This window comes from Anabrus simplex, chromosome 1, assembly GCF_040414725.1.
Source record: "Anabrus simplex isolate iqAnaSimp1 chromosome 1, ASM4041472v1, whole genome shotgun sequence".
NCBI lineage: Eukaryota > Metazoa > Arthropoda > Insecta > Orthoptera > Tettigoniidae > Anabrus > Anabrus simplex.
In genome coordinates this window covers 66651110-66672265 of record NC_090265.1, presented here as the reverse complement: position 1 = coordinate 66672265, position 21156 = coordinate 66651110, and the positions used below count along the sequence as shown (strand labels likewise).

The following is a 21156-nucleotide window of genomic DNA, read 5'->3' as shown; positions in this document are numbered from 1 at the left end:
ACTACGAAACACAGATTTACCGCACAACTTCGACGCGTGTTCTCATTGCGTGGGTCATACGGACGAAACTATTCACAAATCTGTGCGATGTCATCAGAGCTGCAATAAGAATTGTACCCGCTTCGAAGCTTCTTCTCTGACAAATTACACTGGGGAGTCTTGTATGCGAGATTTATTTTTTTAATTTTCTTTGTCTCGAAAAGCCAAGGGGGTTCTAATACTTGAGGGAATCTAATACACGAGTAAATATGGTATTTCTAGTAAAGGGAAGTTAATCTTATAATGAACCAACAATGCTCACTAAATATATAACATGCAAAATAAAATGCATCAAGGCTCCCATCAAACCTATTGCAATACATCATATGGCACAAAAAACACCCAGCCCCAGAGCTATAGGAATTAAATAATTAAAGTTAAAATCCCCAACCCGGCTGGGAATTGAACACGGGATCCCTTGGGCCAAAGGAAAACCATTTAGCCTTGGAGTCAGACCTTTATTTCTGGTATCAATTTACTGGGCTGCTATGATACAAAGTGTTTTTGAAATTCTGAGTTAAAATGTAATTTCCAAGAAGATAATATGATTTACATACCCCTTTAAGTATTGAAACTGCTTCCTTACTCAGCCATACAGGATACAGCACATCATCATGCAAAATAGATTCAAAAAGATCATCCTCATTATCAGCTTCAAATGGTGGCTGTCCGGCCATCATTTCATACATGAGCACACCCAGTGCCCACCAATCAACACTAGGCCCATAGTCCAGCTCCTGCAAAATCTGTAAATCACAGATACATATCAGAATTAATATCCCCAAAACATGTCGTCTTGCACTAGGAAATTATAAACATGTTTGTATCAATATGCTCAGAGATTATAAATTAACAATACAAGGTGAAGCAGTTCAAGTATTTGAGAAGCTTGCTGACAAAGGATGCCCACTGCAGAAATGAAATTCAAGCAAGAATCACCATGGCCAAAGTCGCATTCAACAAGAAGCTTCAGCTTGAAACTAAGGAAGAAACTGGTGAAGTGCTACATCTGGAGCATTACACTGTATGGATTAGAGATGTGGACCATGAGAAACAGGGAGAAAAATTTCCTGGAAAGTTTTGAGATGTGGTGTTGGAGGAGAATAAAGAAGATCAAGTGGATAGATTGGGTGACAAATGATGATGAACTGAGAAGAGTAGGAGAGAAGAAAACTATTCTGAATACAATTCTTCAGAGGAAGGCCAACTGGATTGGACACATACTTAGATATGAGGGGCTCATACATGATATCATTGAAGGGAATATCAAAGGAACTGCAGGATGAGGAAGAAGAAGAATTCAACATCTGGATGATATGGAAGATGGGAGGAGATACAGCAGACTGAAGGAATAAGCTGAAAACAAGGAACATTGGCATCGGAAATTCTCTGTACGAAAACACAGACCTGCCACTATGCAGAATACTATATCTCTGCCCCAGATGAATAAGCTGATAAGTCATAAAACAAACCTGTCTGGTTAAACACATAATCAGATATCTCAAAATGTAGATATGTGCTCATACACATTCTCTGTATGTGACAAGGAGAAGGGTCAGTGTTTACCTGTTTATGCAGGAAGGTGGAGGATGTATAGGAGAATAAATTGGTGTAGGTATCTTATTTTTGCTAATTTGACATCAGTATATTTATCTGGGTCGGAGATATAATAATAACAAAATAAACAAATACAAAAGATATGTCAGATTAGTGTCTGCACAGGCAGGAAGAGTTGCAGTGTAAGGAAGCAAAGTGCCGGCCCCGTGGTGTAGGGGGTAGCGTGCTTGCCTCTTACCTGGAGGCCCCGGGTTCTATTCCTGGCCAGGTCAGGGATTTTTACCTGGACCTGAGGGCTGGTTTGAGGTCCACTCACCCTATGTGATTAGAATTGAGGAGCTATCTGATGGTTAGATAGCGGCTCCGGTCTAGAAAGCCAAGAATAATGGCCGAGAGGATCCGTCGTGCTGACCACATGACACCTCGTAATCGGCAGGCCTTCGGGCTGAGCAGCAGTCACTTGGTAGGACAAGGCCCTTCAAGGGCTGTAGTGCCAGGGGGTTTGAGTTTGAGTAAGGCAGCAAAAGTTTCTCTTCAACATCACAATGTCTTCAGTACTTTCAGGGCCCAGAAATGTGTACTCACAGTTGTGTTAAAGCTGGGTTGGGATGTTCATGCACCTTTCTATCGTCCCCTATTTGACCACCGTTGTTCCTCCTTAACTGTGTTCCAACCTTACTTTCTTCTAATTATACTATTCTTTTTGATCGTTTTCAACTACCTTAGTCTGGGTCTCCCTCTTTCCCTCCTTCCTTCTATCTGGGTTTCCATCATCTGCTTTCTCATTCCTCCCTCTTCCATCCTCTTAATATGTTCAAACCATGTAAGTTTATCCCTCTCCATTATTTCAAAAAGGTTTTCCATTCCAGTTTCCTTCCTAACAAACTCATTTCTCACTCTGTCCTTTCTTGTCTTTCTTATCATAATTCCTATAAATTTCATTTCACTGGCCTGGACTTTATTCTCCTGTCTTTTTGTCAGTGTCCAGGTCTCCCCTCCATATGTCAGTATTTGGCAGAAGTACATCTTATACACCACTTCTTTACACTTCATTCCTTCCTCCGCACCAGGTTCCTCATACTCTGGTAGACATAGGCATAATTTGGGGGTGGCAAGGGGTGGCAGTCTCCCCCCAGAATATTTTGAAGGAAACCAATTTTTTGTATTATTACAGGCATAGAAATACATAATTTACAAGTAGACCATACATTTTTCATCACTCTGTTTAATTTAACTCAATAAAACAAAATTGTTTTTGTAGAGAAGTATTTAAAAAGTGTGTTTAGTCTCATTTTTTAATTATCTTTTTTTTTTTACAATGAATTCAGCAACTTGTGAGAGGTATTTTTCATGCTTGGGCCATTTATAAACATAATGCAGGAACACAATCGCCCAGGAAAGGTCATCCTCTTTGGCTATCAAAAGGAGTACTGATGTTGCCTTTTCAAAAATAATGTATGACTTAAATTCAAATTGAAAGAGAAGACTTCATTTTGTGTAAAAATACAATGTGATCAGATTATGTAAAAAAAATTTTAAACCTTTTGATTTTGTTGCTGTTGTCTCCTTGATTCTTACTTTTACAGATAAAAACAGGCCAAGTAATAAATAAATTTGAAGAAAGTCTACTTTTTAATTCTGTGTGAATGTTCTTTACTTTACAGAGGTTTGGTTTTTTAATATAGAATATTAAAAGAAAGAGAGAATATCTATATATATAAACTAAGAGTTTTGTCTGTACATTGCTCCGAATTTGAAAATAATGGTATTTCTGTATCGGTCATGTCCATAGTAACAAGAAAATGCACGTTTTACTTTTCCGTAACGTCTGTCTGTCTGTCTGTACACGCATCACGAGGAAACGGTTGAAGAGAATTTAATGAAAATCGGTATGTGAAGTCGGGGGATGAGCCTCTACAATCTAGGCTATAAGTCATTTTACTCACGCTGAGTGAAATGGTAGTTTAGGGGAAGGCCTAAAATTGAATTCTCAACTGTTTATGTTATTAGTGGTCTAATAAAAATTGGTACGTGAAGTCGGGAGATGAGCCTTTACAATCTAGGCTATAAATCATTTTACACACGCTGAGTGAAATGGTAGTTTAGGGGAAGGCCTAAAATTGACTTCTCAACTATTTGTTATTAGTGGTCGTATTTTAAAGAAAATGGGTATGCAAAGTTGGGGAATAAATTGCTCCAATCTAGGCTGTCAATAATTGTATTCACGCTGAGTAAAATGGTAGTTTAGGGGAAGGCATAAAATTTAATTTTCAAATATTGTTGTTGTTAGTAGTCCTATCTTGATGAAAATCGGTATGCAAAGTCAGAATATAAGTCGCTATAGTCTAGGCTGTAAATTATTTTATTCACGGTGAGTGAAATGGTGGTTTAGGGGAAGGCCTAAAATGTAATTCTCAAATATTTTTTATTAGAGGTGTAATCGATGAATGCTACATAACTAAGATTATATAGTATTAAATTTCCTATTATTCATGTCTTATACATTGTTACCGTACTGGCTATGATCACGAAGATATTCATGAATTTGGATTTTTGTTACTAAGTCCATATCAGAGCCGAGTAACGAGAAAATGGGTAAACAGTATTTAATGAAAATTGGTATGTAGAATCGGAGAATAAGAAACTACAGTTTACGGTATAAAATATTTTACAAGTCACAGAGTCGAAAGAAAACTAAATGTGTAGGCCTACAATATAGAAAGCTCATAACATTGATCAACAATAACATTACATTGACCATTGTTTGTCGTGATGTGCTTTGTGTCTTCTGTTGCCCCTCGTCTCCGGTAGATAGGATTACTGCTGCGTACAGAGTACTTTTTATTTGATTTACGTTGCACCGACATAGATAGGTTTTATGGCGACGATGGGATAGGAAAGGGCTAGGAGTGCCTTAGGCCTTAATTAAGGTACAGGCCCAGCATTTGACTGGTGTGAAAGTGGGAAACCACGGAATACCATCTTCAGTGCTGCCTACAATGGGGTTCAAATCCACTATTTCTCGGATGCAAGCTCACAGCTGCGCACCGCTAACCAAACGGTCAACTCGCCCTGTCGTACAGAGTGTAACAGCCTGCCTGAATATTGATGGGAAGTAGCTGGGGAGTTAGGTAACTTTCTTCTTTAGCATGCCATTCCCCTGGTTTATAAATTTTCTGATACTACTGGTACGTAACACACTGGATCATCATAGCATTCGGGCTATTCAATCCCTGAGGCACTGATTGGAATGAACAGTGTGCATATTTAGCGGAATAATGGCAGATGAGTGTTCATGGCAATCTGCGGCCTGGTCATCCCAGCTCTGGAACTTTGGACTATTAGATTGGTACCGCAATCTAACCGCAGCACTGTTCGTTAAAAGTGATAAAACGTACGGCTTTCCATTTGATCGAGTATTTTATATGATAGCATTGCTTTTAATTGCTCAGGGGCCGATGACCTCGATGTTAGGCCCCTTAAAACAACAAGCATCATCATCATCATCAGCTTTTAATCGCTACATTCATACTTACGTTTTTGTAATGACCTATGTTGATTTCAGTTAGGAAAACCACAAAGTCAGTCTTTCTGAGAATCCCGTAGTGAAGCACGGGTATATCAACTAGTTAGGAATAATTTTGCGGTTACAAATTGCTCTCAAAGGGGACCATAGTCCCCAGTAATCCCTGCCACCCCAATCAAAATGCCCAAATTACACCTATGCTAGCAGAAAGCATTTCCCAGTTGAATAATCCTTTTACTGATCTCCATGTCCAGCTAAGCATCATGCATCAATTTGCTTCTCAAGTACTTGAAGCACTCCATAATTTCAAGGTTTTGTCCCTTAATTTTTATAATTCTCTTCCCCTTCTCCTCTATCCAACAACATTGTCTTACTCTTCTTCACACTGATTTTCTTTCCATAATTTTCAATAATCTCATTCAATATGTCAAGTTGCCTTTGTTCTTCCTCTTTGTTTGCTCCCTACATCACAATATCATCTGCAAACAGCATTACCTTCAGCTCCTGTCCCCAGATTTTGCCTCTGTCACCTTCACAACTTCATCCAAAATCATTATAAACAACAGTGGTGACAGCACACTTCCTTGTCATAGTCCAGTTTCATTCTAGCTCCCTGCACTCAGCAACACAGCCCCTGTTAATCTTCATCGACAAGATGTTTTGGTTCATGAGCACAGGAATATAAACAACAACCCCAATCTTCCAATATACAGGGAGATTCCTACTGCCACTGGAAACAGAAGACTCAACTCACAAAGACGGCCTATAGAACCAGCCCAAAAGCTGGAACAAGAGAACTTCCACATTACAACAATGTGGATTCAAAAATGGAAAGAGGAAACAAACCCTGCTCTTCATGACTGCCTAGAGTAGAATAGAATCAAATCAAATTGGATCGAATTAAATCAAAATCACTTTATTTAAAAATGAGGTGTCTACCTCGGTACCAAATTATACACAGAAATACATTATTATCAAGCACTAAACTTTAAATTTAAAAAAAGGAAGAAAATTTCGTAAAACACAGTATTATACAATTTTTCTATTAAACGCACAGCTCATTCTTAATAAATTTATTTTATTAACTGCTATAAGATTTATATTTACATTATTTTATTTTTAAATTTTTTTTTTTACCATTTTGGTATCGAACATGCATAACGACCTGCTGCGTCTTAATCAGAGCCCATTTTGCCACTGCTTTTCAGAGTTCCTGAAGGGCCCTCATATCTACCGTAGCGGTCCCAGGGCCCTCGAAGTCCCCACTGCACTTCACCCCTGCAGGCAGTCCCCTACTTTGGCTGATCAATATCCATATACAAGGGGGTGGAATTAATTTATTCATAAAAACTCTTTACAGTATATGCAATAACCTGCTCATGTTGAATGCCCTGTAACATTTCTTTTCTCTGTTGCTGTTTATTCTTTTCTTTCCGTGCAGAGTTTGGAAAGTGATCAAACATTTACCCTGGTAAACTGCTCCACTCCTTCACGCCCTTCCCAATGAATGAAAATGTACCCCAATCACTTCTGCTAAAATCCAGTCCAATTTTATACTTGTGGTCAGCCCTGCCAACTCTCGGGGGAACCTGTAACCCCTAGAGGGCACGTCCCCAGGTGACGGACAGGGGGACTCTACGTTCAGTAGGGCTGGTTGAAATATCCAATACAACCCGCCGACCAACAGGTAGCCCGGTTCCTGGGGGCTTTAAAATGCTGGAACACCCTCTCTCCAGGGGTCATAAATATGGAGGGTCCATTACCAGGGTTATGGATGGTTTCAGTAGGGCTCCTTTGAAATGATTGAAGAATAGGTCTACAGAAACTCTGCTGACTGCCAGTATCAGCAGTAGGACAGGTGGCAGAAGAACTCAACAGAGATGTCAACGGCAGCGTCTGGATCTCACAGTCAGCGAGATCAATCTGGCTTGGCAACCGGATGTAAAACATTTGCAAAACTACAACTGATCATGAGAGTACGCTCTACAGGAAAAAGGATAACGGATAGGTCACCTCCCCGCAAAAGTGAGGTAAACATCATTACAGCTGTCCTGAAATGAGGTAAGATGGTGAGAGAATTACCAAAATTGAGAATTGCTACATGGAATGTCGGCACACTTACTGGCAAGACTTCTGAGTTGACTGATGTTATGGAGAGATGCAGATTGGACATCTTAGCTCTGCAAGAGACAAAATGGAGAGGAAGTAAATCTAGAAATATTGGTATGAATAATTTGCAAAATGGAGTCAGCATAATCCTTGCCCAACACCTAACAACCAGATTGCTATCAGTCAACAGGATAAGCAATCGCCTCATTGTAGTAAAACTTGCCATAGATGACGATGACTGCCTGAACATAATCTCTGCGTACGTGCCTCAAGCTGGCTGCAATAAGACCTCCAAGCAGGAATTTCGGGAGAACTATGAACATATGCTGCAACAGCTGCCACCAGACGAGCATGTAATTGCTTTGGGTGACCTCAATGGCCATGATGGACAGACTGCCAAAGACTTTCCTAAGTGCCATGGAGGTTTTCACTAGGAAAATGAAACAACCAAGGAGAATGGAAAATTCTAAATTCCCATGGAGGGAATTAGATATTTTTCACCAATAGAGCATGTCAAAAATGTCAAAAACATATCAGATGTAAGGCTTTTCAGGTGTTTGCTCTATTAACCAGCGTTTCATCTTAGGTCTGACACAAGACTCATCAGAGTGGATAACGGATAGGAGAGTGGGATGAGTCTAGTGTCAGAGCTAAGATGAAACGCTGGTTAATAGAGCAAACACCTGAAAAGCCTTACATCTGATATGTTTTTGACAACCAAGGAGAGACGATCCTCCAACTGTCTTCGGCATATACCAGATGTATGCACAAGTCTTTTCTGGTTTCACTAAGAGATGGCGTCAGCGAACAGTACGCAGTGTATGAATTTGACACATATGTCAGTTTGTTTGTCTGACATTAACCTACCAACACACGCAAATTGAGTCCGCCAAACACTAGCGTCTGTGTTGTATGATTCAGTGATCATGTTGAAGTTTGTACCTGAAAAGTAACATTTGCGGCACGCATTTTTTCTTATTTAATCAAAAGAAAAAGGCTGCAGAAAGTCATCGTTTGCTGGTAAAAACATATGGTGAACACGCTCCATCGATTAGAAAATTTGAGACATGATTTCACCAAATCGCTTCGGAAAGAAGACCATGCTTTGTGTCAGGTGGGGTGTATTATGAACTCTTGAAGCCCAGCGAAATCGTAAAGCACAACGCTACCGCCAAAAAATGATTAATTTAAATAGCATATTGGTCGAAAGATAACCAGAATGGGCCAGAAGACATGGCAAAGTGATTTTGTTACAAGATAATGTGCCGTCTCACACAGCAAACCCAGTGAAAGACATCTTGAAATCGCTTGGATGGGACATCCTTCTGTACCTGCTGTACTTCCCCGATCTGGCCCCATCTGATTATTACCTCTTCGCATCAATGGGACATGCGCTCGCACAGCAGCATTTCAGCAATTTCAAGGAAATTGGAAAATGGCTCAACGAATTCTGTGCCGCAAAAGACAAGCAGTTTTCCTGGCATGGTATTCATAACTTACCTGAAAGATGGGCGAAGTGTGTAGAAGCCAATGGCCAATATTTTGAACAAACAAAAAATGAATTTCCCTTGAAAATTACGTGTTTTCTTTACCACAAAAACTGGCAAAAACTTATGCATACACCTGATATTGTCACTGTAGTAGTTACAAATTCACATTTCAGCTGAAGTGCCTGAGTACTAACATACATATATGACTTGTCACTTTCATTTTACACAGCGTAAGTTTTATTTATTCATGTGTGATTCACTTCAAGTATCAGAATGTTAAAGATAAAGCCATCTAAAACGGTCCACTGAGGGAAAATTCTCTCATAATTCGGCGAGGATTTTTTTTCTGCAGATGGTCAGATGTATTTATGAGAAATATGCAAAGTGAAAGATGCAGCAGATAAGATATTTACCATTCAGCAACATGTAGGTCGTGACAAACAACTGGTATCCAGAATTCAGGGGAGTGCATAATATCCTAATACTGTAATGATATACATGTGTATCTAAATTATACCGACAAAAACATCAGAGATGTTCTTTGTGCTATGTTAAGAATGATGGCGCACTCAGATTGGTGGAGAAAATATTTTCTTTTTGAGAAAATGAGGCTACCTTGTTACTTCTGGGCCCGCCATTCATATCGACAAACTCGCCATATTTGCTCTGCCAGAATATATGCCGCTGCCCACTGCTGCTAATTAATAATTAAGAATTAATGAGCCTGCCTGGTGGCCATGATCATTAAGGCGTTGAAGTCTAAACGGTCTGACACCATGGTTAGCCGGTTCGAGTCCCGTTGGTCGAAAAAATTTTCACCACCAGAATGTTGGCCGGCAGGGTAGGGGAGGTGGTGATACAGAATTTCTAATCACTAGATTGCATGCCAAAAGCCTGGATTAAATTCCAAACCTCTCCGCAGTGCTCATATGGAGTGAGGGCATATGACGCTGTTAATCGTGATTCATCCATCAGATGGGGAAGTTAAGTCTTGAGCAGACACCTTGGTGCTATTCGAAAGGAATAGGCTATGTGCCGGCACTGGGTTTCACCCTCTCCCTTCTTATTATCATATATCACATTCATTTCATTTCATTAACTTTTCTAATGAGGTTGATGTCAGGAAGGGCATCCAGTCATAAAAACCCGCCACAACAGATTCGTCTCACCTTGTATCCGATCCCGTCGAGAAACGGGACAAGGGCTGGACTAACAGAAAAAAATCAATGAATTAATTATTGAATTTTTATTTGAAGTATAATACTGGTATCATACTTTTTTTTTCCAGGTAGTTTATAGATTTATCACTCCAAATTAGTTTTTGCAGACTGAAGAACCTAACAGTTAAAAATGACCTGAGTCAAAACTGAAAAGAGATGGCTTCAGATATTACCAAAATAGAAAACGAATATGTTGAAAAATAATACTGTCTGATCAACCCGCATGCACAGGCAGAATTGTAGACATCAACAGGGACAAGGCAAGTTGTCCATAATGGAAGAACATGCATGAGCAATGGCATTTATCAGAAAAGGAAACCCAGATAAGTGTTCTGATTGGTTGAAGCGCTGAAAAATTAAAGTGAAAAGTGCATTTTAGATCTCGGATTTGAACACATTGAAATATCTACAATATTTAGACTTTTCTCTTTCTTCTGTTAGCTGCTTAACATCGCAATAACACATACAGGTTTTGGACAATGATGGGACGGAAAATGGGTAGGACTAGGAAGGTAGCGACTGTGGCCTTAATTAATACAGAAATAGTAGCAAAAAAAAATCAAAATTATAGAGCCAAAGAAAAAACTAACAAGGTGGCTGCCTACCAAATGTTATAAAGATGTGCTCAGTTCAGCAGGAAGGATATGGCTCTGATTGTGCATCAGGAAATAAGAAAATTCAGAAATGAGACTTCCACGAAGGTGTTGGCCCTGGAGTTCACTCAGCCTACACCAGAAATAAGTACCACGTTATTTCCTAAGGCACAGATGGCCGAGCATAGGCTATCTCAAAGTTATGAAAAATTGAAGCTTGGCTATTCAGCTTCTACTCCTCCAAGGGCTTTCATGGCCCGTACAGAGATGACTTTGCTTACTATTAACTAACAATGCTTTTTGCTTTTGGTATTGATCAAAATACACACCTCAGGAGCAATGTAGTCTGGAGTTCCACAGAACGTAGTGGTAGTAGCACCATCCGAAATTCCTTCCTTGCACATTCCGAAGTCAGCCAATTTGCAGTGACCTTCGTTGTCCAACAAAATATTATCTAATTTCAGATCTCTGAAAATACAAAATAATGCAATGCAACAACATTACATATTTACAAATAAGACAGTTACAGTGTCCACATTGTCGACTATTCATAACAAATTTTCTACTAGTAAATGCTCAGGTAAGAAAGCCAACAGGAGTGAAAGTGTAAACAGATGGAGAGAAGCGACATACTGTGTGTGGCTCCATAAAGTGACCTAGTACTCTTCATAACCACATATCCTCCAAGCCAAGAAACTCAAGTCACTTAAAGTCAAAATCATGACAGATGATTTAAGTGATTTGATAGAATATGAGGATGTTCTTGTAGAACAAAACATGTAATTTAAAAAAATTAAATTTAATCACGTACTATATGTACGGTACACAACCTAATAGGTTGAAAGTTAATAAAATTTCAACACATACTATATGTACGGCACCGAGAGGAACCACATTTGCCCCTACCCGGCTACAGCCAGATAATGGGAAATGATGATGATGACGACGACTATATGTACAGTACACAACCGAATAGGATGAAAGTTGTTGAAATTTCAACATGTACTATATGTACAGTACAAGACCTAATAGGTTAAAAGTTAATTAAATTTCAACACGTACTATATGTACGGTACACGACCTAATAGATTGAATGTTAATTAACTTTCAACACGTACTGTACGTATGGTACACGACCTAATACCGTATTTACGTGAATAACCCTGGCCTATTTTCTAAAAAAATTTGAGGCACGACGTTGGGGTGCGAGTTTTATTTTTCATCAAGGTTGGCAAGTTTTTGATGCTTTGTATAACCACAGATGGAAGAAAACTGTCCCATATGTCATATTCAAATGGAAAACAATTCAGACTTTTAATTTAAAACTGCATTTATATTTTTTAAAATAGTATTTTACAGAATAATTTAAATTCAAAATGTCTCCATGTCACGAAAGAATGCATCTTCCGGAATATTCAGGGGTAGCTTTCCACACTTTCTTTCACTTTGGTGTGTCGACAGTGTGTTTCATAGTTGCTAAGTTCGAGTGAAATTGTAATTCTTTTGTATTCAGCATTTTAAGGAACACCGCAATATCATGTAACAGGCAGTGTGCGGAGAAGCAGGATCCGCAAACACTGGCAATGCTGACAGTTGCTGAAAAAGTTTGGCTCATAATTATAATCAATTCATACACACCAAACAATACTGTCAATGCCAATGAAACTATTTTTTAAGCCTAGCCAAAATGGACGTTTTTAAAGAAGATGGGGGTCACTGCACTGTGTTGCAATGCACACGGAAGCGAAAGACTTCCTACACTCGTCATAGGAAAGCTCGATAAGTCACAATGTTTTAAGAGGGTCGGGCACTTTCCGTGCAAGTACAAGGCATCTAAAAATGCAAACAGTACAGTAATCCAAAAAATAAAGCACTTGCACACGGGAGCCAGCATAATTTGTCCTCATCTCTGAATAGTGTTTCTTTTCATCTTTCGTTGCGTGAGGTTATGTTTGGCACTGAGTTACCAAACGCATTATTTGAATACTGTAAATGCACCTTTTAGAAATTTTTTTTCCATGGCATTTTAGAAATTTTTTTTCCATGGCATTTAAAAGGTTTAAACTCTGAATCAACGTTAGCTGCATGCAGTAATGGGTTCTGAATACTTTGTGATGTGGAACATGAGTTGGCAGTTAATTCAAAATTACATAATTTGAAGTCAGACTTTCGCGTCCCAAAGAGTTTGAATTAATGAGGTTTTACTGCATCGCAAACCTAACATCAGTGTTCGTTGGTGTGTCTGTTTCAAGTGTTTACATTTTACAAAAAGAATTATCCAACACCGGTCATTTTAATATCTGAGTAAAAAGAGACCGCGTGTGAAAAGTGCTTTAGACGTAAAGTGTGATAAATTTGTAAATAATTTAGGCGAGGGTTCTAGTGATGCAAGAGACAACGAATCTTCCAATCTAGGTTACAGGGAATTGAACCTATTGCAAGTTCCGATTAATGAAATACCTAGGCCTACTTTCTAATTTTCATGACAAATGTATTTTACAGCAGAGATAATATATTTTTATCATCTCAAATATGTTCAGGCAAAGCAGCTATATCCATAAATTTACACATTCATATTTGCATAAAGACCACATGGCCCTCGCGGTGTGATATGAAATGTTTGTTTATGCCTACGTTACTCTTTCAATGGGAGGATTTTTAGTTCATTTCATTTTTTTAAAAATGATCCTTCCTGAAATTAGGGTGCGGGGATTATTTGGCGGCGGGGATTATTCGCGTAAATACGGTAGTTTGAAAGTTAATTCTGATTACAGTGCAGTCGTGAAAACTCAATATTCAATGTCATTCTTTGTTTAACAGTATGTTATAGTGTTATATTTTATATTGAAACTGTGTGTTCACAGACTGGAAAGCTTTTAAGTTACATTTAACTAAATCTACACTGGAAAATATGGCTTCCTTCTTAACTAAAAAGAAACCATATCATCCTGGTCTCCTCAAAATAAATCACATTTTAAAACGAGCATTTCATCCTCTTTCATCTTCACCCCACACCCACGATCTTCTTCCAGAAAGCTCCACAGTCACATTCAAACACCCATAAAACTTCAAGAACATTCTCATTTGCTATGAACCACATCAACTCCCATCCCCTTCTGACTCTTTCCCCATGTGAACACATCCGCTGGAAGACCTAACAACTGTTCGTTTTTTCACTTAGTTTGTCTTGCCTATCCTCCCACTCCCTTTGCATCACAACAGTGTCTACTGGTCAACAATGACCATCACCATTCTTATTCTATCCTCCACAGATGAGAACTTCAGCCAAATATTTTAGACCCAGACCCATGCTTTTCTTTATGTGTGTACTCTATCCCCGTGTGTTAACATGCTAAGTCGCAGCTCTCCATCTGTTTCCTATTCGTATAAATTTCTTACTATACTCCGCATGGCTTTACTTCTAAATTGATGTTTCGCAAAACAAATGAGCATTGCCTTACCTTTGTTGTCAGTGCGCTACTGGTGCGAGAACAGCTGATGCAATACGACCGTGGTAAACAGCCCTCGTAAAATGTAATACCATACTCAGCAAAGCTAATGAATCGGGATTGGAAACAAATTCACAAAACCTACACATACTAACAACATCTGACATTTAAAAAAATACATTACCTTATTTTCTCACATAATTAACGCCCTTGCATAATTTACGCACCCCAATATTTTGGGGTCCAAAGTGGAGAAAAAGAAATGCTCATGTATTTGACGCACTCACTTCTTCGAACGTCCATCACACAGTTCTGGATGCGTTTCATAATAAATATGTCAACTACTCAGGTAACAGCCTTCCTATTGTGAAACTGGGCATTCCAAATAGTGGGCAACATGCTGTTATCAGCCAGTAGGAAATACCACTGCACTAGTTCAGTGAGAGAATCAGCGCAGAAGTGACTAGTGACTCTCTTTTCCAGTCTGGTACAAACATATTTTATGAGTGTTTCGGACATGTATTTTCTGAACTCAAAATTGTTCATTAGTCCACACTGCGCAAGTATTCGACTAATACTGCATCATGTAAACTCGCGTTGATCAGTTACACCAAAACATATGGGAATAGGGAAGTGGGCCACAAGTATTCAGTGTCCGAATGCAACGTGTGCTACCACAGTAATGGAGAAGTGCACATCAAGCGACCAACAAGTCTCGCAAAGCATATCGCGGACCAATGTAGGGGAGGATCTGCTTAAATATGTGATTTTAGTTACACAACGTTGGATATGCAGTTTCTCATGAAATGCTTTATTTTAAAGGACGAGAAATAGCTGCTGCACATGGAATCAGTGTCTCGAATTTGAAGGTTAGCCAAGGCTTGATGATTAATTTTATGAAGATAAATGGACTTTCTCTTCGACGAAAACACCATTATGCCACAAAATGTCAAATGATTTCAACGAAAAAGTAATTGATTTTCATCACTTTGTGATTGAGAAGCATAAAGTGAAGGAATATTTGTTCTCCCAAATTAGGAACCACAGGTCAGACGCCAATCAGTTTCTGTATGCCAGAAAGTAGAACAATCAATAAGAAAGAGACATCGAGTGTTATCGTAAGCACTACCGAAAGCGAAAAAGAACGATGTACTGCAATGCTATTCTCTTTGGCAATGCTTGCTGTAACATGTGATGGCAGAAAACTTGCACCTTATGTTGTTCAATAACGAAAATCAATGCCTAAAGTAAAATTTCTGTGGGGGGATCCACATTCATATCCAAGAACAACGGTGGAAGGACACGTCACTCGTACAAGATAGGATACGAACGGTTTGGAGAAATATAGCAGGGGTCCCTCCTTCGATGCCCAGCCCTTCTCGTGTTGGAGCGTTTTCTTTTTATTTGCCAGCATGTCATTATTATGTTCTTACATGAATTGTACTTCTATTAGTACCGTACATGTTTATTTCACTTCAGGTTGTACTGTCAGCTCGTAACGGGAAGAATATTTTCCAGTGTTGGTACTTCAAATCCACATGTCCAACTTACCTGACGTACTCTATTCAGCTTTTCAGAAAAAATCTCACACCGGAATTTCATGCCAAATGAAGATTAACCGCTAATGAGTTGAACCAACTGTGTGTATATTATATTTGACGTATCATTTAAATGTAAATGAATTGTAAATATTTTTTTAAATATCTGAATTCCTTGAATAATTTACGCATCCGAAGTTTTTACCTGTATTTTTCGTCAAAAAAGTGTGTTAATTACGCGAGAAAATACGGTATGAAAAGAGAATGAGGAAATAACACATCACTCACCGCTAATGGCTGGCAAAGGAAGGAGGTTGTGGCCTACAAAGGGAACACTACACTGATCTCAGAATCACTTTCTTGCCACTTGTCTTTCCTGAACTACACTGACACATGCTAAACACGCAAAAACTAAGTACATTAACCAATACACAGACGTAAATAAAACTACAGCTATTTTTAAACACTAAACTATTAAACCTGTATTGTACTAACTTATGCTATGCTAAACTGTAAACTACGCTATACTGTACTACACTAGAGAGACAAAGACTAATATGAAAAACACTAATCAATGAAGAAAAATGCAAAAGATTGTGAACCATACCGAATACCATACACGCTGAGCGAGATAGGTTAACCACGTGGTGAATGAAAATATTAGAGATGGCAACTGGGTTTCGAGATCGCACTCTGCCGATATAAGTCGATATGAATGGCAGTTTGGGATTGGTTGGATGTCTATGTTTCAGCACATAACCAATAGACAGAGCCAAAATCGGCCAAAACGTCAATTTAGAAATAAAGGAGTGCGGAGTATAGTATCTTTTTGTCTTAATTTTCTTGGAATGCGTTCATTAGTATCTTCTTCTTTTTCTACCGCTTTTCCGACACCTGCAGGGTCGCAGGTGCAAATTGCATCGCACATGTGGATTTGGCCCTGTTTTACGGCCGAATGCCCTTCCTGACGTCAACCCTATACGGAGAGATGTAATCACTATTGCGTGTTTCTATGGTGACTGGTAGTGTGGTGTGTTGTGTTAATATGAAGAGGAGAGTGTTGGGACATACATAAACACCCAGTCCCCAAGCCAGAAGAATCAATCAGAAGTGATTAAAATCCCTGACCCGGCCAGGAATCGAACCCGGGCCCCTCTGAACTGAAGGGCAGTACACTGATCTTTCAGCCAACGAGTCGGACGAATGCCTTCATTAGTATATCAGCATAGAATATTTGTGCTTTAGGAATTCATATATATTTCACTTCCATTGCTGTAATGTAAATGAAATGAAACAAGGAGCTAAATGGAACGCACCTGTAGACAACACCATGCCTGTGCAGAAACTGTAGAGCCAAAGTAACCTCAGCAGCATAAAAACGAGCCCTAGGTTCATCAAACTTGCGAGCTCTTTGAATTTGGAACATGAGATCTCCACCATTCACATACTCCATCACGAAAAACAGCCGATCCTGAAGCAAAGCAAAAATAAGAAAATTATGTTTAGAGACTGTAATGCTCACAAACAATTTTACACAGACAATTTTAACTTCTGTATGTTTCTCAGTAGTTGTCTACATGCTACACAATACTATAAAAGAAGCATTTCAGAGCAAGATAACATACAGTGCAACTTTTAATTACTGAAGTTATGTTGCTTATGAATTACTGTGTTGTACGAGCACTGATTAAACTAACAAACCTAATACTGTACTGTATTTGAGAGAAGTTGCTATCAAATTTTATTTCTAATTTTAGTAATCTCAAAATTCCATGGCTTAAACTTAATTTTTTAAGTTTCATTCCACTACAACTCTTGAGCCAAATTAAAGAATTAGACAAATAGCAGAAAAATAGGTCCTCTTTTTATTATACTGTAGTTACAGAATACAAGTAATTTGTTCAAAGTTTATTAGTCAATGAATCAGGTATGAAAGTTACAAACCACTGAACAAAATTAAGAAAATACTGCTCAAATTTATTAGCTAGTAAAGCATAAAAATACAAGCAATAAAAATACTGTTTAAGAATTCTTATTCAGGAATCTGAGTTACCTCCTTTATCCATAAATGACCAATTCTACAAATTAAAATGGGGCTCAAAAAATAGTGTTTCAGGTTCACTGTAGGCCCACAGTAATACTGTACTTGGATTTGTCCAGCAGCCAGCAAGATGAATTCCACTGGCCATTGTGAACAAAACTGCCCAATCAGCATGATACAAGGAACATTGAGTTTGGACAGGTAACAGGAGGGATGTACAGATTCAGTCTGCCAAAAATCTATCTGTGTTAGAGCAGCATTAAACCAAACAACAAGTGTGACTCCATAGCATAACAGTTAGTGCTATTATCTGCTGTCCTCAGAGGGCCAAGTTCGATTTCTGGTACTGCCAGAAATTTAAGAATGGCAGAAGGGCTGGTAGGTGGTTAAAATGGTACATGCAGCTCACCTTCATGGGGATAAGTGCTGCACCACCTCGGGACTAGGACACAAGTTTAGTTTACTTTAATCTTTATGGTGACAATGGGGAAGTAGGCACGGTTCAGTAAACATCATTGACGAAGGCCATTATATATGTTTGCCACTTTTACTCAATTACTTCCCAACTCTGTCAGGTGTAAAGAGGTGTCCATGTGTCCGATTGTACCTCCATAACAGGCAGTGATGGAAAATATACAAAAAAAAAAAAAAGTAACTGGGCTGAATTACAATTACCTGAGAAATATTTTACTGAATTAAATTACTTTTTCAACAAGTTATCAGAAAAATTACAATTACTTCTCACACCACCAGTTTTAAGAAAATCACTGACTATTTTGCATGGGGCTGGAGTGATACTAAAGTTTGCAGAGAAAAAATTAATTCATTTTGTGTTTTTTGGCATAGAGACACTAAGTGGCTATTATCATTAAATGGATCATGCCTTAACCTACAGAAAACATTGTCTGAAAATCAAGCAGAAAGTGGCTGGTAGAAACAATATTGTGCGGAAGCTAACTGGAACATCTTGAGGACACAGTGGACATCTGCCCTTTCGCTCTGCTGTTCCGCAGCTGAACGCATGCCTGGTGTGGTACAAATCTTGCCATGCCAAAGCAGTTGATGTAGCAGTCAACGAGACCTGCTGCATTATCACTGGATGTTTGAGACATACACCTTTGGAAAAACTGTATTGCCTTGCAGGGATAGCACCCCCCGATATCCATCGTGAAGTGGCAGGCCAAGAAAGAAAAGAGAAAGACGTTGACATCTGAAGCCCACCCTTTGTTTGGATATAAGCCACCACGCCAGCGCCTTAAGTCTAGGAAAAGCTTCTTGAGAGTAACCAAAACACTTGCAGGAACAGCGCAGCAAGCAAGAATTCAAGAATGGCGCGCCAGGAGTCAACATACGAGTATCAGTCAATGAATGACCCCAAAAGAGGAACCCCTCCTGGCCATGGTACAGTTAGGGTGAATTGGAGAGCACTGAATAGGCTGCGCTCTGGTGTTACCCAGTACAGGGTCAATCAGAAATAAATGGGGTTTCGAAGTGGACAGTGCCTTGTGTGTATGTGGAGAAGAGCAGACCACAGCCCATTTGCTGAAGTGTAGTTCATGCCCATTCAGTTGCATAACAGAAGACCTGGTTAAAGTGAAGCCAAATGCACTTGATGTCGCAAGGTTTTGGGCTCACATAGTTTAATGTGGCTCTTCATCACAGAAGAATTTATATTATGTTTTATTTTCTTTCCTCATATTTAATTTAAAACTTATGTATGCCTCTGATATGATATAAATAAATCATTAAATGAAACTAAGCATGTTTTGGAAGTCTCAAAATGATTTTTCCCATAATTTTTATTTTAGTTAGTGACTTCTAAAGCAGTCACCATTTCAGAAGGCCCTTGGCCTGGTGTGTGCATTGGCAAATCACGTGACCTTCAATCAATAGTGTGCAGTATTGGCCTGGTGACCGCTCTGTAAGGTGCTGGTTTAAGTTTCAGTGATATTTCTCCACTTTGTCAGTTTTAAGTGAATGTTTCATTGTTTGGAGTGTTGTGGTGTTATTGCTTATCAACTGTGAGATAGGAGAAGAGGGTAAAAGGCATGCAGTATTACATAGACAAGCACAAGAGATAATTTATAGGCTGCATAACTACTTTCTGCTTGAGAAGGAAGCTGGAAGACCAGCGGACGATGTTGCCAAAGTTCAGGAGCACGTAGCACGTGCAACTTTAGGGTTGACTTTTCTTGCGTATCATTGTACGGGCTTATTTGCCTCTCTATTTTGGGGATGTTTACAGCCATCACATCTTCACCTTACTTATGAGTGACAGATGCTGTGATTCAAGAGCCATATAAACCAGATAGTAAGCCCATGATTTCATCCTCCATGGCTTAGGCGGCAGCGCGCCGGCCTCTCACTGCTGGGTTCCGTGGTTCCCGGTCGTTCCATGTGAAATTTGTGCTGGACATAGCAGAGGCAGGACAGGTTTTTCTCCGGGTACTCCAGTTTTCCCTGTCATATTTAATTCCAGCAACACTCTCCAATATCATTTCATTTCATCTGTCATTCATTAATCATTGCCCCAGAGGAGTGCGACAGGCTTCGGCAGCCGGCACAATTCCTATCCTCGCCGCTAGATGGGGGCTTCATTCATTCCATTCCTGACCCGGTCGAATGACTGGAAACAGGCTGTGGATTTTCATTTCAGTAAGCCCATGATTCTCTACTTGTACTCGTGTTGGATATCAAAATGTAAAAACATCGAAGTATTAATATACACATGCTTCTGGACTTCAGAACGTCTCCAGATAATACGCACCATTGTTTTCATTGTTTAAATTTGTAGTAATAGTTTTTGAATTAACTGTTAGCATGAAATATAGTTTTCTTCCAAGTTTGTCCGTGCTCGGTATTTGAAACCGCAAAGCTCATCCTAAGTTATGTATAAGGTTTACGTTCTCATAACTACACATCAGTGGATAAGGAAAGGATGGGTCCATAACTTGAGACTCCGCCGAGAAAATTTCACTTGCTGTTTTGTCTCTCCCCTTTGGCTCCAAATCTTTCCCCAAATTTGCTTTTTTTTTTTTGCTAGTTGCTTTACGTTGCACCAACACAGATAGGTCTTATGGCGACGATGGGACGGGAAAAGGCTAGGAGTGGGAAGGAAGCGGGTATGGCCTTAATTAAGGTACAGCCCCAGCATTTGCCTGGTGTGAAAATGGGAAACCATGGAAAACCATTTTCAGGGCTGCCGACAGTGGGGTTCGAACCTACTATCTCCCGATTACTGGATACTGGCTGCACTTAAGCGACTGCAGCTATCGAGCTCAGTCCCCAAATTTGCAAACACCGTCTATTATTATTATTATTATTATTATTATTATTATTATTGTTATTAGTTGTTATTATTATTATTATTATTTGTTGTTGTTGTTATTATTATTATTATTATTATTATTATTATTATTATTATTGGAAGACTAATCACAGATTACAACTGGCAGATCATAAAACAGAGATAGTTCTCTTGACAAGAAAAAGGATCACGACCGTTATTCCAATGTATATTGAACAAACAGAAATCGAAACATCTAGAAATATAAAGTACCTTGGAGTGACACTTGATACCAAACTTACATTTTG

General features: G+C 39.1%; 1 protein-coding gene across 4 annotated transcripts in view; it reads right to left on the bottom strand.

The window, feature by feature from the left end:
* Pkc98E (Protein kinase C) overlaps nucleotides 1-21156 on the bottom strand; it is a 247283-nt gene that overhangs the window by 49643 nt on the left and 176484 nt on the right. For all 4 annotated transcript variants that reach the window (XM_067156247.2, XM_067156255.2, XM_067156239.2 and 1 more), the window contains exons 10-12: nucleotides 16838-16992; nucleotides 10864-11002; nucleotides 597-785 (exon numbers count right to left, since the gene is read on the bottom strand). In XM_067156247.2, the coding sequence (XP_067012348.1) occupies nucleotides 597-785; nucleotides 10864-11002; nucleotides 16838-16992 (483 nt within the window). The remainder of the gene's footprint in view (nucleotides 1-596; nucleotides 786-10863; nucleotides 11003-16837; nucleotides 16993-21156) is intronic.